At 46.0% G+C, this 17,053-nt stretch overlaps 1 protein-coding gene across 2 annotated transcripts in view; it reads left to right on the plus strand.

Annotated features, from left to right (window-relative positions):
* Nucleotides 1-2,228: 2,228 nt before the first annotated feature.
* Nucleotides 2,229-17,053, plus strand: part of nrp2a (neuropilin 2a) — a 62,014-nt gene continuing 47,189 nt past the window's right edge. For both annotated transcript variants that reach the window (XM_087836828.1, XM_087836829.1), the window contains exons 1-2: nt 2,229-3,138; nt 12,080-12,257. In XM_087836828.1, coding sequence (XP_087692954.1) covers nt 3,063-3,138; nt 12,080-12,257 — 254 coding nt within the window. In that variant the 5' untranslated portion in view covers nt 2,229-3,062. The remainder of the gene's footprint in view (nt 3,139-12,079; nt 12,258-17,053) is intronic.

Below are 17,053 nucleotides of genomic sequence, written 5' to 3' on the forward strand. Positions count from 1 at the left end.
GAGACGAGAGAGGGAATACAGATGGTGAGACCTGGGGGCGGGGGGGGTTTCTGTAGAAAATCGGGGTTCCCATATTGCAGCAGCAGGTTAAGTGTTTTGTTGCAAGGCCTCTTTCACTGAGAGACGTGACCTGTGGCTTTTTCTAAACAGGCGGCGTGCTTCCAGCGCGTATCGTTTTAGTCATTTTCAGCATTTCCCAAACGGTGTCTTCTCATAAATGTCTTCTTCGCTCTTCTCCACTGCATCTCCTCTTCTATATAAACAGAAGATTTAGCCATGACGTAATGTTTCACCTACACAGGAACTCACAAGTCATCAAGACCGTAGTTTGATTGACAGGTGTGCTTGCAAGTGCTGTGCAGCATTAGCTTGTTGCCAGGAGTACCAATGCATATGCAACCAAGAATCTGAGACTTCACAGTATCTCGTGTATTCCCTCGCGGGTTAAATCCAAACACGTTGCATCCACAACATTTCCACTGTACTTCTCCCACAGTTCAGCTTCCATTAGCCATGTGCTGACCCGATATATATATATATGGGGGGGGGGGGCAAGGGCAATGGTGGGAGGAGAGATGTTGACAAATGTTGGAGGGGGAGTATCAAATGACCCCTGGGGACGGAAGGGAGGGGCGGAGCAGAAAGTGACCCAGTGTTGCTTGAAGGTTTGGAAGTGCCTGTCTTCTCTCTCTTCCTTGTTATCTCTCTGAAAGGGTGATAGCGGAGGTTAAGCAAAGATCACTTCTGCTCTTTAAAGGCTTCAGTCAGTGCTTTTGCCTGAGATAACGCACACAACACGCATATAATCAAGTCCCCGATACACTGAAAGCGTTCGGCAGTAGAGGTGGACGGATCAACCCATTTGGTATCAGATCGATATTAGCACAGATGGATTGATACTTCTGTATGTAGCCCACTGAATTGTGTTGTGTATTTTTTTTTAATTTTGGGGAAATGAAAAAATATGTGTCAGGCATGCACTATGAAAAATGAAGGTATCGGTAGCTGTAATACTGGCTTTGTATTTTCTTGCCATCGATACCAAAATTTGCGATAACAAAAGTTCATGTGGGCACAGACACCCCCACACCCCCCAACTGGAAGCTCAGATTAGCCAATCACAGTGACATCTGACAGCCATCGTATCCTCAAGGCCAGAGGTGGGTTTTAAAATGACTGACAGGCAGTAAGAAAGCCGCAAGTCGATGGCGTCTTCTAAACCTGGGGGTGTGTAGCGGCGGGGGATTGACAGTTGACTGAGGTGACAGACAGACAGTGACACACAGACTTGTCATACAACCTTCTGTCAAGGGCATTAGGGGGGGGGGTCTTCTCTTGACATTGTAGTAAATGTCAAGAGAAGACACAACTATTCTCCACACAACTTTCAGGTTGTGTGGAGAATAAAGAAAGAAGACGATGCTTAACGTTATAAAAGTGCACACACTCAGAGGTAAAAGCTCGTACAGAGAAGCAGTACAGTATCTTATATTGCCTCAGAGAGTTTGCTGTGACCTTTAGGAATGCACATTTCCAAAGAAAGATGCCAGCAAGGCTACATACTGTACCTCATTACACAGCCAGGCCTCAACCAGTCCATTACATTACACGGTAATACAAGCCATAGGCAGGGCACATGGGCTGGACGCTGGAGAGGCCTTTCTCAGCAGATTATTTTGGGCTCGGTACTGTGTCATTACACGGCCTCCCGCTCTGTATTTAGCCCTGTTGATTGCAGGGCTGAAATTGGGCAGGGCTGAGGTGGGTTCTCCCTCCACTGAGTCGAGGGCTTTGACATAGAGTATCGGTCGTTCTTGTGCGTGTGTGTATTTTGTGGCAAGAGTCGGCTGTGCAGCCACCCGCCTTACTAATCAGACACTCCCTTCTTTCTCACCCTCTGTGATATATTTTTGATCTTCATCTGCACCCCCGCCCATTTTTTAAACAGCCCCAGGAGAAGCTGTGATCCCCTGGTTTACCATGAGAATGTTTTTTTTTTGTTTGTTTTTTTATCTCGGTCTCATCTGTGGAAGAGTTAATATCTGTGGTGTCTTTTGAAATAGGATGCATCTGTTTATGTGTGTGTGAGTGAGTGAGAGAGTGAGGGAGAGCGGGCCCCCCCCCCACACACATCCTATAACCGGCGATCGACGGGAGGGGGCGGAGCCGAGGCGCCGTGACTGTAACGCGATAGCTGCTCAGCTCAAAAGCGCGATCACTCACACACAGAGTGCACACACCTCACTGGCTGGACCCACGCTGCTGTCGGGGCAGAGCGCAGGCTTCACGGAGCCGTTACCACAGAGAGGAGCGAAGACAGCAGAGAGGAGAGGTGCTGCAGGAGGAGGCACGGCATGTTCGTTGTTTCCGAGGATCGAGAGCGCGCTGCTTTTCATTTATTTCATTACTTTTGTGCCTCGCTGGGAAGCAGCTTCGGACTGGGGTTTACGTGGCTTTGAGAGCTGTTACCGTTGGACTTTTTTTTTCTTCGGGTTTCTTATAAAGCTCCTACCGGAGAACCAGCCAAACCCTCGTGTGCGTAAAATCCGCGAGCGGGAGGACGCAGAGTTATAGGGAGATACCGGGACAGGGAGAGTCCCCCTCATCGGTCAGAAGTTGGCGCACCCCGGAGCCTGCTGTCCTGTCCGGACTCTGCGAGGCGCAGATATCCCCTGAAGCCTCCCAGCTGCGGAGCGCACGCAGCACTGATCAAGGAGTTTGTTGATTCACTGTGGGTTTTTTCTTCTTCTTCTTTTTTTTGTGGATGCGGTTTGGTGGCATCGCTCCGCTAAATGGACAGAGTCAAAAGGACAGCGCTTACAAAATATTCAGATTTTTCTCAGTGACAAGTAGTTGGCGCACACTTTTCTCCACCAATGGTTTAATAAACACCGTGGGCTTTTTACTACAGCGGTTTAGTTTTCACTGCTGGTCCCGAACGGCTGTGGATTTTTTTTTTCTTTTGGAGGAACGGCAGCATTTCAATCCTGCGAGGTGGAAACATTAGATACTTGAAACTATCTACAAGTTTTTTTGTTTTTTCGTTTTGTGTGTGATTCAACATGGATTTTGTGTTCTCGTTGGTTGGATTCTTAATGGCAGTGTGCCATGTGTCGTTAAGAGTCAGAGGACAAAACGGTGAGTTTTTGGTTACTTCTTGATTTTGACGCACTCGTGATCTGAGTCAGCCAAAACAGCCTAACTGACACTAAGCGTTGCTCTAAATCACGGAACCGTGTTTTTACTATAAGCACCACATTGAAGTATCATCTTCTCTTAGTCATTGTAATTGCTTTTATCCTTCAAATTCATTTCCAGGTCTCCAAGTCATATGTTTCAAATTATTTCAACACACAAACGCTCCCATGATAAAGCTGTTGATGTTTTATTCCTGCTAAATATGGCAAATACAGCAGCCTGCGGAGGAAAAGCTCTGTATTTGTTTTGTTTTTAAATGTTTAGATCTTATGCACTTGTTTCATCAAAATCATACTAAACATTACAAACTGAAAGACATGGATGCGTTCATTAAATATTTAGAAAAACGGAAAGTGGAAATTGTTACGCTTAGAATAGTTTGCCGTGAAGCGTGAATGTTAAATTTAAACACGATGTTTATCCAACCCGTTCTCATCAGTTGTTTTCCTTTGATTAATCATCTCTGGATATAAACTAACCCCACGCCTGATTAAAATGCTTTTGCGCACATCGTGATGAAAACGGCTAAAGCTGGGTGAAGAGCCTGCGTCTCACAGAGCCCGTGCGTAAAAGCGTACAAGCTTCAGTTGTGTTGACTAATAGGATCACTATCTTCATCAGCCACCACGAGTCTCTCCTTCAGAATCTCCTCGTGTTCCTCCGGGTTGTCTGGGCAGGGTGAAGCCAAGGCTGAGAGCTCCAGGCGGCGTGGAGGCACACCGCCACCTCTGCGCTCTTAGCCGTCTAAAAGAAAAAAACAGCAACTAGGAAGATAAGGAGCAGCATAATGGGAGCCAGTTGGTATGGATTTAGAGCCTTGCTTTAAGGTACTTAAGTAGTTTACTGTTCAAACAGAAACGGCACTGTGGTATAGCTTAACCACACGAGTCCTTTGTATTCTTCAAAAAAAGGGGGGGAAATAATTTTCAGGTTTCACCATGTGGCATAAAAAATCAGGGTGATCGCGATGCGTTCAATCGCCGGCAAATAAATGAGTGGATTACAAATTCACGCGTGCCGTTTCTTTACGCGGACAGAAATTGTGACAGATTTGAAGCTGCTGCCGGTGGTTGTTGGTGGTGGTGAGCAAGGCTTGTCTTACCATACAGAGAAGTGACGCCACTGGTGGGATGACACATGGCCTCACGCTTGGCTCACTCGTTCCTGTCTCGGATTGTTGACGCATTTACGGTGGCACACTTTTTCATATTTATGTGCGCTTTTCGCCGCTGTGGTGATCAGGTGGCATTTCGCTAAAAAAGAAAAAAAAAGACAAAACCCAAAACTGCTTTATGTCTTTCTTTCGCGTGTCTGTGATTCTCAGTCCTGGCTTTTTACTTCTTAATCATCATGCGCTGTAGTAAGATGTACATTTTATGCGATCTGCATAAGTAGTCTACTGGGAGTAGGCGGGCTGGGGAGCTGTCCGTGAGCTCATCATGACTGCTCAGCCTTTACAACACCACCCGCTGGCGTGCCTCAAAACAAAGCCAAGCTCTCTCTTCACTTCATTTGCACCCATCATCTTTTTTTTTTTTTTTTTTTAAAGCTACTTGTTTTAAATAGGACAGCTATCTCAGCCATCCCTCTGAATGTGTGTGTGTGTTTTTCACTGGCTGCACATGTACCCGTTGATCAGAGACAGATGTGGGCCTCTTGGCAGTCATCAGGCAGGCAAGAAGCTGGATCCCCCCCCTATTCTCTCTCTCTCTCCCCTGCCAAGACACTGCACCACATCTCCCTGCCTCTGTACTCCCCTCAAGAGCCACATTACACACAGATGCCAGAGGAAAGAGAGACTGACAGATAACAGAACAGAGACAGAGCATGGAGAAAGCGAGAGCAGCATAAACAGAGAGACAGGGGGAGTGGGAGAAAGACGGCGACTCCAGAGTTTAAGAAAGCACAGAAGAGTGACCGAGCCATAGCACCAAGGCAACAAAGAGGAGGAACGCTCAGAAACCAGATCAGCTGAGTGGATTCCGCATCAAGCGGCACGGTGGAGGAAAAGGGCAACATCAAAGTGTGCAGGGGTCAAGAGTCAGATCGCATCCAGGGTTCATGAAGGGACAGCGTCACGTAAAGTGGGATAAAGCCCCAGCCACAGGGGTGAAAATACTATAGCAGAGATCCTCTTGTGAATGTTAAGCACACAGTCACGTTAAAGTGTTTCATTTTCTAAAGAGTTGCTGTTTTGTGATGACAGAGTCCATCTGTGCTTCGGCAACTTGATACATTTGCAGCAGCAAAAGGTTTCCCCTAAAATGTAATGTTATGGAACGAGCAGATGCACGCCTGAGGCATCCCAGCCAGGAAACTCTTTTAAGTGTAAAAATCCTACGAGGTGCCAGGGTAAATGATCCACTAAAGATGTTCAGCGATTGGACAGGTCATGCTGTGGACTTCTGGGTTTTTGTTTTTGGGTTTTTTTGCTGGTGGCACCTTCACCCTCATTACAAAGCACCATTTTTTGTGTGTGTCTTCCTCAGGCAGCTGCAATATTTCTGCACGAAGAAGAGTCACTTCCATTCCACTTGTCCTGTAATCACAACAGTTTGACTCGCTGACATGTGCATTAATTACTCCTTACCATAAGCATTAATATTCAAGCCATTAAGCAGCTCATTTGCATGTTTATTGAGCGGGTGGCTGTGCATCCTCTCCATTCATGGTATTGACTTCTTTAGAAGTTGGATTTCTATTATTTAATAATATCAGCTCCAGGGTGAAAAGAACTTAGTAAATTTTATCACCTCACATCATGTTTTTATCTTTTCTCCGCCGTCACCCCTTTGCCTCTTGTCTTCTCCTCTCGTCTAGGATCCTTTGCATTTCTCTGTATTTTATCTGGCCTGCCTCAGAGGTATCATCTGCGAAAAAAAAAACAAGGTCACCTCTCTTAGCATTCATAGCCAAAGACAAACCGAGCGGCCCGTTCGATACCAGTCAGGTATGAGAGTCACAGGCTCGCACAAAGCCCTTGAACAGCTCACCACACTCAGGGTGAAATTAAATACAAGACCCCCATAAATAAAACAGAGCTGGGTCTTTTCAGTCTGTCGCATTAGCTGCACATGGGGGGGATCTTAATGGGCGCTCGGGGACTGGGAGCCATAGGGGGTCAGCTTTGTCAAGAGGCAGGGTGTTTTAGAATCTACTGCGATTCAAACTGCGGGTTCTTAAAAGAAGGAAGCAGTTCAAGAGTGTAAATTTAAAGAGAAGAAACTGCTTTTTTGTAAGAAGTGTAATTCACCCAAAAAGAGGTTACTTTTTTTTTTCTTCTTCCTTTTTTTTAAGCAGTCAGTTCCACTGCAAGGTAACACTCTGCAAGGTGGGGGGTAGAGGGTGCTAACAAATCACCAAGACTCCTGCAGCAAAGCTCGATTCTTCACAGCTTTCCCTTGCTGATGTAGGCTCGCTCCACCTTAGACGGGGAAAATCTTTTGTGAAAAGTGCTTCGGTGGTGCAGGTTTGACACTGGCGCGCAGAGCCGAGGGGGTGCACCGGTGGGGGGTGAAGGAGACGTGATACAGTAGCCAGGTAGCGTTTAGGATTAGGCCCACCCACCTCCTGCTGAAGGCACCAGTGACCATCTGTTTACTCGATTGATCCATTGATCCATTGATCAGGATGGCCAGCGCTGTGCATTTAGCTGATTAACGCGGGGCACTTATCCTGTTAGGGAGGGAGGGAGGAGTAGAGAAGGAGAAAGAAAAGGGAGGCAAAGAGGATTTGGGGATATTATCTGCTTTTGATGTGGCTTTTGTTAGTTCTTAAAAGAAATAATCCCCCTTTAAACACCGTTAACAGTGTTTAACAAAAAAGCCATTGTCAGCGACTGTTGCGTTTCTTGGAGCCGACTGTTATTTGCTTTTGGTCAAGTTTCACAAGCTCAAATCCACCTAAGCATCAACGCACGCTAGTGACCACTGAAATCAGGCTCGGCTTTCAGCGCAGCGCCGTCATTTAGCTACAGCGTATTTGATTTTAGACGTAAATTTGACACTGTGTTGTGTCAGCGAGGGGAGAGATTTCTATGCTTGTTTTATGTTCACAAGCACAGACACAGCCCCCCCCTGACAGGAACAAGAAAACGTTATGGGCGTCCAATCAGAATGCAGGGAATGAATAAAGGCGTTAAACTGTAATCCTCAGGTTTATTTCTACAGACTCCTCAATCTGAAAGGAAACGACGACAAGAATAGAACATAAAAAAAGTGAAATGAGTCTCAAATGTCTTTCTGAAATAAAGTTATTGGTTAATTAAACTAATATGAACGTGGAAGGAGAAATAAAGAACCAGCTGGATGATAGAAGTGCAACAGTTTTTGTCTCATTATTTTTATATTTCTGGTCTATTAACAATCTTGCTGTTTCCTTGCATGCATACACCTGTACACTTTACCTGCATCACATCCATGGCCAATTTGGACTCACCCATTAGCTTAACATGTGTCTTTTGACTGAGGGGGGAAGTCGGAGAACCTGGTGAGAGAAAGCATGAGTCTCTCTCTCTTAACGCTTTTATTTTGAATACGGCAACAAGAAACATTTGAAACCAGCATATTGACTAAACTCGACCATCTATGACTGGGTGGGCCACGCTCCCTGCTGCTGAGGCGCACACTGGTTTGACCTAAAAGGTCTTAAAGCAAGTCCCCACCTCTTCATCTCCCTCCCTCCTTTGGCCCGGCCTAGTGTCGAATGGGTGAGATTAAAAGCAGTCAGAGAGACAACCCCATGCTCTTCTCTGAATGTCTGAATGCATGAGTGCTGCCCACTCACTCCCCTCGTATTCCCTCACTCTGGGTGATAGCACTTTTTAATTAAGGTGGGGAAGCGGGGAGGGAGCAGGCGCAAGGGACGGGACGAGAGACACTAGGAATGATGGAGGGATTTATCAGCGCCTCTCCTCGCACTCGCGGCTTATCCCAGAGCGTGACGCCGTGCCTCCCCGATAAGGCAGCTAATAGAAATAAGAGCGGCGGGACGTGCAGCCGAACTCACACGCGCTGCAGAAACCTGAGCTAAGACGTGCAGACGTATGCACATTTTCTCAGATAATGAAGATAAAGGCACTCGCATTGGGAAGACATCTCAGGAGCGACTAAAAAAGAAATGCGCGCACACACTCGCACAAAAGTCATTAATTCATTTCATTGATACAGTCTGCGCTGTGCTTTGTCTTTTGGATTTCAGTTGCATCCACTCAAAACGCAGCTCTGCAAACATACTCTTAAGACTCACACATACATAAAAGTGGCATTGTTCATTGTAATAGGGCCTTGGTCCATGCATGGCAGGGACATATGCAGCACTTTGTGTGTGAGTGTTTGTGTGCAGACAGATGGGCTGCTCTAGTAGAAGAGACAGTGTAATTCGTGGAGCTCGCTGGCAGCTCCTGAGTGCTTCCCCTCTGTTACTGATCCAGCACCACAAGTTCTGTTCACACCCAAACATTCTGCTTTAAAGTGAAACACACACGCACACATTTGTACCATATAAGCATCCTCATAATGGCGAGCTATTCAAAAAATTAGAAGAGAACACACACACATCTGTCACTTTCCTTCTTCTACTTCATTTTTTTCTCCCACCAAACTGCACACACGCATGTTTGCCTGTGTGTGTGTGAGAGGTGACTGACAGAGGTTTCCCCCTGGGGGTCGGCATCTGCAGGACAGCACCGGATAGCAGGCTTGTCTTAATGAGGCTCGTCAGGCTCTTTTGCGCTGCACCCGCTCCTTTCTCCATCTTTTCTCTCTCCTCCTCGGCTGCCTGTATTTTTTTCCCCTTCCCCTTCCTCATCACCTTTTGTCGCCTCCTCCCTCTTCCCGCGCCTGTCACTCCTCTCCCTCGCTCTTCCCACCTATGTGCTCACCACCGCCCATCATGAATCAACCCAGCCTGCCGCCTTCACCCCCCCTCCGATCAATCTTTCCCCCTTCTTTCTCAATCCGTGTTTTATCCATCGCCTCGCCATCAATCCTCCACCCTTCCTCACATCCCTCTGCTCTTCTTCATCCTCTTTCTTCACCCTCATCCTCTCTGTCACATCTCCCATTTTCCTTTCCTACTGTAATCCTTTCATCCCCCCTTCTCTTCCCACTCGTTCTGTCATTTCTCCTGCATCCCTCCTCTTCATCCTCCTTTGGAGGCCACTGAATGGGCAGCTCAGGGAAAAAAAAGTGTTGAGGCTGCAGGATTCTCCCCAAACGACTTAATCTGCCGAGGCTCTGCGCGCTGATAGCCTCTTGCACACCGTCCCCTCCATAGGCTTCCCAACAATGACTGTCTGTCTGCACAGCCGCGGCAGATAAAGAGATGTCTGTGCATGTGTGTGTCAATGTGTGTGTGTGTGTCTCGGTCTTTCTGTCTGTCTTTGTCATTCTTTCCTATCCCTGCTATCTTTTTTAAAAAATTCAGTTAGTGATTTTTTTCCTCCCTCCTGTGATTGACAGGCCCTCTGCGTGTTTTTGGAAGTGAGTTTGTGTGTGTGTGGGTGGTCCTTTGAACATTGTGCAGTGGCTCTCTGTGTTTCCGTGTGTTTATACGTGCACCTAAACGCGTGGGCGTGCGTTAAAGCATGTATTCATGTGTGCACTTATGGCTAAAATTGCGTGTGTGATGTGTATATTTGTGCAGTAGTTTGTATCTGTGCGTACGCATGTGGGCGGCTGGAGTCATGCGCTCCCATGAAATCACCGGCAGCTCTGTGTGTGTGCGTGTGCCTGATGTGAGCGTGGGCGTTGCTCCTCTCCAGTAACAAAGTAAGGAAGCCATCGCAGCTCTATCAAATGTCAGAGAATCTAAGTGTGCCTTTTAAGCACAATAGGCGGTGGAAATGTCAACACTTGAAGGGTCTATTACACTTCAAGCCTTTGGTGCTGTTTTTTTCCCCCCTTATCTTTCCTTCTGTTTCCTTTATTGGTGCTTTCACAGAAATTTGAAAGAAACAGGCAAAAATATCAACCCATTTATGTCAATAATGGATTCATTCCAGCAGCTGAGTGGTTAAGGCCAACGTTTAGTGACACATTGTTAATGCCATATGATTCATGTTCCTGTCTCAGTTCCTTTCCTTCCTCATATGTATTCCTACGAGCGTCCGCTGCTGTAGTGAAACAGGATTTGTCTGTTGTTGCGTTCAAAATCGTGTTGGTTATTAAAGATCTCACTGGAGGATCAGCAAACATAAGCTAAACAAGGGATTGCCAAACAGGGATACAGTTAGCCCAGAGTGTACTTCAGGTCCTTCTAGAAGAATTATCTAAATTAACTTTCACCAGGACAAAAAGAACTGAATGGAAAGAATCAGTCGAATCTTAAAGAAACGCTTAACAAGTCATGACTTTGCCCTAAAATACATTTTTAAAGAGTCTATCCTAGTCAATTTTTTTTCTATCCCTTGGAAGATATTCTTCCATAGATTTCAATTTAGGATTCTTTGTCTCTTTTCACTATCTGAACGTCTCTCTTTGATTATGTCTTTGCTGCTTCTCTCCATAACCAACAGGCACATGAAAAGATTAGCTCAACTAATAAGAAAATCCAAAAAGAGCAAGAATTGAACCGACCCAAGCAGACCCGAGATTATGGTTAGAAGTAAAAGCAAACAAGAAGTTAAATAAAAGTAAAATGTATGTACAAAGTGTTAAAATAGGAAGTTAAAACAATGGATAAAAACGTTAGCTAAAAGTATGGTGAAAAGCTAAAGTTGTTAGCTAGCACTATGCTATCCAAACAGAATTTTAAAAGATTTAACAGGTAAAATTGATCAGTAATCATAAAATAAAACATTAGAACCATTGTGGATGAAAGCAGTTTGGATTAATCTTAGAGCTGTGGTGGTACATCAAATGAAAAAGGTTGGGACCATCTGAGCTAAGCTAGCTCCTGCTGTTGTCATGGCGCCCCTGTTTTTTTTTTCTCTAAAATTGATAATATCTCAAATCTGTTGCAGAGTAAGATTAATAAAGAACCAATATGCACAAGGCTGCCGGGCTTTGTGCGTGCATGTGTGCAGAATACTCATATATGTTTCTTTTGTATGAGCATGTGAGTTTATGTGTTTAGCATGTTTGTGGGAGATAATGGAGAGAGCGAGAGCCGCCGTGGCTCACGGGGCGAAATCAGAGAATGGGGTCTTTTGTTGGCGCGTTAGCTTCTCATTACAGAGTAGGGGTGAACCCCAGAACCTAGCTAGACAGGCCGTCTGCGTGTCACTTCCTGTCTAAGCCTGCAGAGCTACGCTATTGGCAAGCTATTGTTCCTGGGAGAGTGTGATAGGATCAGGGAATGTGTCCTAATGTTTGCAGATTGGCTTGCAGGAGCAACAATTACACTTGGAGAACGCTCCCTATGGGGGAGTAGGGAGATAAGAGCCTGGGTGTGGAAGAGGGTGAAAAAGGCTCGGTGTGTTTCTCTCTGTGTGTGTGTCTGCGCGCTTTCACCAAATGCAACAGTAATGATCTTTTATTGTTTTAATAGCTTACCCATGTGGCGCTGCTTGCATTGAGAATCCACAATGGAGAAGTTTTTCCAATTTCCTCCTAACTGACAGCCTAAATTGCTTTCTTTTGTTTTACTGTTCATTTGTTGCTCATCACATCTTCATATAGAGAAGCAAGGTAAATGAAGGGGCGCCCACTGAGATGCTGCACTAGGGGAGCGCATCATTTCCTCAAGCTTTTTTTATTATTTATTTATTATTTTTCAGTGCTTTAAATGAGTCTGCCCTGCAAATGACGCCGTGTAGAAATGCACCAAATTATCTTTAAAATAAAAACATGCATAAAACATTTTTAACCGCTCCTCTTCGCCTGCTTTATAGTCAGTACCTCCCAGCACCTTCTAACTCACCTTTCTGTCTCTTACACAGCGCCGGAGTGCGGAGGTTTGCTAGATGCCAGCGAGGCCGGTTATATCACCTCCCCTGGTTATCCTCTGGAGTACCCCCCACACCAGAACTGCCACTGGATCATCACGGCGCCAGAGCCCTCGCAGCGCATCGTCCTCAACTTCAACCCTCACTTTGAGATCGAGAGGCTCGACTGCAAGTAAGACGGGAAGGCCAGGGGGCTGGGGGGGCTGGATTCGGGTCATAATGGTGCAGTCCATAAAACCCACTCTTTTCTTTCAGGGGAAAATTGGCTTCACCGGTAAGATGGTGTGCTATTATTGTGGCTGAATGATGATTCATGTTGACACGTTCATTAGTATGCTGCGAAAGCATCCGTATCTCAAATAAGTAATTTCCAGTTGAGGCGCACAGATTTTTACATACTGTTATAATTCAGTGCCGGGTGGTTTGGCCCAATTCCAGGCTGTTGAAACGTAATCCACATTTTGACCACAACAGGTCAATCGCAAAGGAAATTTTAATTGCAGATTGCAGGCTTCCTGTGAATAGCAGACCATTAGGTAGACTGTGGTTTTCTTTTTCTATTTTCTGACATAATTATTTATTCAGAAAATGGAAAGCACATAAGTTCCACGTCGAAGCACATAACCATTAAACTCATTTTGTCCTGGATGCTAGTCGCCTTCTCCCGGGCAGTTATGGGGGTTAAATTCCTTGCTCAAGGGCACATCAGCTGCAATATCAACCCTCTGTGTTTTAGAGGACAGGAAACGCTGCTCATTTCCACATCCCAAGGTTTTCTGCTTCTTTCACACACTCTTGAATACAGACGAGGAAAAACAGGTCGCAATAAAACAATAAAACCCAAATGGAAAGAATGATTCAGATAGTTTAATAATAAGTTCCTGTGTTATTTCCGCTGCTCAGAACCATACAAGATGAGGTTTTTAACCTTCTTAAGAACAGCAGACTAGTCGGGAAGATTTTTGACAGATGTAAAAATTTGAAATTTACTTTTGAAGGCATCAGCCAGCATTACCCAGACTATAAAGCTCTAATCCCCCCTCCATCTGATAATCAAATGCCAAGCAACATTTGGAAGTCGGCGTCTGCTTTTGGGCAGTAAAGACAGAATGATAAGATAGGATGTAAGAAAATGAATCATGATGGATTTTGAAGTCACAGATTGGAGGGTGGGCCGAGAGAGAATAAACAGGGGAGGCTTTAAGAAGTAATAGAAGGGAATGAGACCCAGCTGTTTATCTCGATATGAGCGAGTTGGTCAGTTTCCTTTCTCAGAGACATAAATAATCCAAATCATATGGTCTTCTATTGTCTATGACCTCAGAGGAAGACGGTAGTTGGAGGGTGGAAAAAGCTCCCAGTCTCTACTGTTTAATTCAATTTTATATACAACCAATTTTGGTCAAATGATGAGTCCATTTGGTCAGTTTATCAGTGCACTTCTCCACTCTGTAAATTGAAGAATTAATAATTGTTTTTTTTGCATTTATTTTATTTTTTTTTGCATTGTTCGTCTACAAAGTGATTTGTCTGGCCGGGAGAGGGGAAGAAAAACCAAACCAAAATAAAAAAACGTTGCTTTCATGAGCGCATGAATGGCCGCTTTGGTTGGAAAAGGTTTTGTAATATTTGTCGGGTTCTTTTCGCACGGTAGCGCCGCGACGGCATTGAACTTGAAATGTTATTTTGATGTCGCCGCCTTTGAGTCTCCAGGTTTCCGTCGTGTTTTTTTGTTGTGTAATTATCTTTTTGCACTAAAGCGCCTCTCCGCTTTGACACCAGCATCGCTGTGTCGGCAATGTGGCGTGCCCGCACTTCCTGCTGGACTGGTAGAGAGGGAGGGAGGGAGAGAGGGAGGGAGGGATGCCTCAGCTGTTGATAAGCAGTGTGTCAGGCAGTTTCTCACAGCCCAAGGCATGCAGGGCAGGAGGAGGCTGAGGGAGGAGGAAGAGAAACTGAAATACCCCCTTCTTCTTCTACTTCTTCTTTTTTTTCCCTTCGGTACAGGCAATCTTATTAGGATGGTTTTTTTAGACATTTTTTTTAACACACGCCTGAAGGGGACAAGGCCTCGGCGTGCCCTCTAACACACACTCCCACTCAGTCTCCCTTCATCCTGTATGTATGAGTGTGTGAGTGTGAGTGGGCGTTTATGAGTGAGTAACTGTGCAAGCACGTTTTGCAAGTTTGTACGGTTAGCATCCCTCTCTATCCATCACACCACTGGTGACCCCCACCCCCCAGTTTGGAAAGAAATAGTGAATAATGCCAACATGTTTTTATGCATCACCTTTACCACCAGTGTGCCCTTCTGTGTTTTGTAGAGAACCCTTTAAGGCACAGAAAACAGCAAAATAGGGCTTGATAAGCCTCCTCTCTCCATCCCGTGTTATGCTTTTCTTTTCTTTTTTTACACGGATTGATCCAGGCCCTGTAGCGCTGTTACGGGTTGCTTCCTTTTCTTGCCTGTATGATTAGGCATGGCGGTGTGAGAGAGCGAGCAGAGAGGAGATTTTTGCATGTTTTCACGGTCCTCTCTGCGAGGTTAGGGCAAGGGGAGCCAGAGGGCTTTCCAGGAGGAGGGAAGGGCTCGGTATCTCGGCCGGGGCTGAAAATCTGCGTGACAGGTGGGATTACAGAGATGGCAGAGCAGAAAACCGGAGCGGTGTTACCTGAAAGACGCAGGGCTGTGGTGTCTGGACTGCTGATCGTGGAAGCACGCAGGAAACAGGGGAAAAAATGGTCACATGAAAGGCTGAACATATGTTTTTGGTTATGCTTATAAAGCACGCATGCACGTGCGCTCTTAAGCACGAAACCTGTCGGTGTAAAAGTGCTCATCAGTCATCACCTCACCACTGCCACCCCCACCCCATACCAAGGCACTTTAGGCCTTTATAAAACTGAGAAAAGTGCTTGGTCAGCTCAGGCGAGGCTTCTGAACGCTAATATCCCCTGCCAGCTGGTGATTTTCCCTCGGCGGGTTCAAACAGTCAGTACTCGTGCGATGTAACGAAGCCAAACAGCGGCTCGACTGCAGCAATCAAATCGTGAGCCTTATGCAGGCGCTCCATGTCTGAGGTGGCACTTTAATTCAGGATTTCATTTCAGGGGGAGTCCGGCCATGTGCCAAATAGCTCTTACCTCCAGGCTGCCAGCCGATTGATGCGAACTAAATGTAATAAAGGCTAGATGAAATATCAGGCCCATATCTCTAATGCAATCTGCCATCACCAAGCCCCAGGATGCTACCTAGTGATATACCAGAGTCGAGGAAGGGGAGAGAGAGAGATTCTCTCCAGCTCTCTTTCTCGACGTCTCCCTCCTCCGATTTTTTCCTTCCCTCCATCTCTCCCTTTGTTCTTCCTCTCTCCCTCTCGCTCCCGCCCAAGGAGGTGTTTTATTTTTATGCACTTGAATTAAACATTGAAACGGGTGGGTGCACGCGCACACACAGACACACACACAGACACGAAAACAGTCATTCAAGAAGATCCATTTCTTGCACTTTTTCCCGGTTTTTATTTTCTCACTTTTATTTGGTTATTTGTTATTGAATGCAGTCTGCCTGAGGTGGAAAGATTTTATTATATAACTTTATAACTCTTCAGACACACAGCTAGACACCCCCACACCCCCATCCCCGCCCCCCGGGGCTTGTGACATGTCTGGCCACAGCGAGAAGTGCCACCAACACACGTACCAGCTCTGTGTTTCTATGCGTGATATCGCCTTTTTGCTAGAGCTCGAGGGAGGGGTGGGATCAATGTCTGTATTCCGCTTGTAATGGGAAATCTATAAATGATCAGCAATAGCCAGAGGGGAAGGAAAGTAAAGAAGGTGCAAAAAGGGAAGGATGATGGTTGAGGATGAAAGGAAGGACAGACGAGCTCCCAGAGGTCATGGCTAAAGGAGGGAGTTGTTCCAGGATCATATCGGTCAACATCTGGCACTTGGCCTACAGTTAGGACACAATCATGGTCATCAGCGTCCAGCAGTCAACACAGCTGCCGGGATTTAATGATGATTTAATGGCTAACTGGTACAATTAACCGTAAAAACCCAGCATGTGATTAGGATAGCCCGGTGCAGCTGCAGCACTGTTGTCTCTGTATTCATCTGTCACAAATGTAATCAGAGTTGATGAACTACGCCGCGGCGCGAGGAAAGCACAACGGCCAACACGCTTCGATAGAGGTGAAACGCGTCCAGCGAGAGTCAGCAGGGTCACGGCTTCAGTGCAGACAGCGTTTATGGTTTGATGCTTCCGATCGATGCTGCACTAGAAGGTCTGGGGCTGAGCCTAGACGGTCTGTGGTCAGTGGTTTGGCCCGAGTCATCTGTAAGCACGAACTCGTGATGGACAGCAAGGGGGAGGGCGGCGAGGCATGAGGAGATGAGAAGGAGAAGTGCTGTTTGTTTTTTTGGAGGGGGCTAGATTGAAGATGGCAGGCCCCCGCGGATCTGCTGGGATTTCGCTCGCAGCATCTAGTTAATATTTCAGAGGCACTTATGGCTTATTAGAGTCCCCTTTGCGGGTGGGAGGGAGTGTGTGTTCAGATATGTGAATATCTGGGTGTGTGTGTGCCTTTGCTTAATTTCTGCCTGTGCTTGTGTAAATCGCGGCGAGGCGGACGAAAGAAAGCCAAAGACAGCGCCTCATTGTTTACTGGATCAGGGTCTTGAGGTTTCTCTGAGATCTGAGAAGTAGAAAAAACGGGTGGAGAAACACAGGCAACAGGAAGGGGGGAAATCATTGCAGCCAACGGCCCCGAGTGTCTGAGGGTACGGCCAAGTTTGATTTCCTGATGCTCGAGAACAGCTGTTCCCCTTTTAACAGCATAAACAAAATAAATCAAGGAGACAGTGACGCACCCGTGGCAAATTACGTGTTAATCTCTTACACAGTGCTGAAGTTCCCAGAGAATGCTTTGTGTAGGCACTGAGAATAAACTAAATGAAACACAT

The sequence above is a fragment of the Neolamprologus brichardi genome, chromosome 23 (assembly GCF_056152115.1).
Source record: "Neolamprologus brichardi isolate AB-2024 chromosome 23, ASM5615211v1, whole genome shotgun sequence".
NCBI classification, from domain to species: domain Eukaryota; kingdom Metazoa; phylum Chordata; class Actinopteri; order Cichliformes; family Cichlidae; genus Neolamprologus; species Neolamprologus brichardi.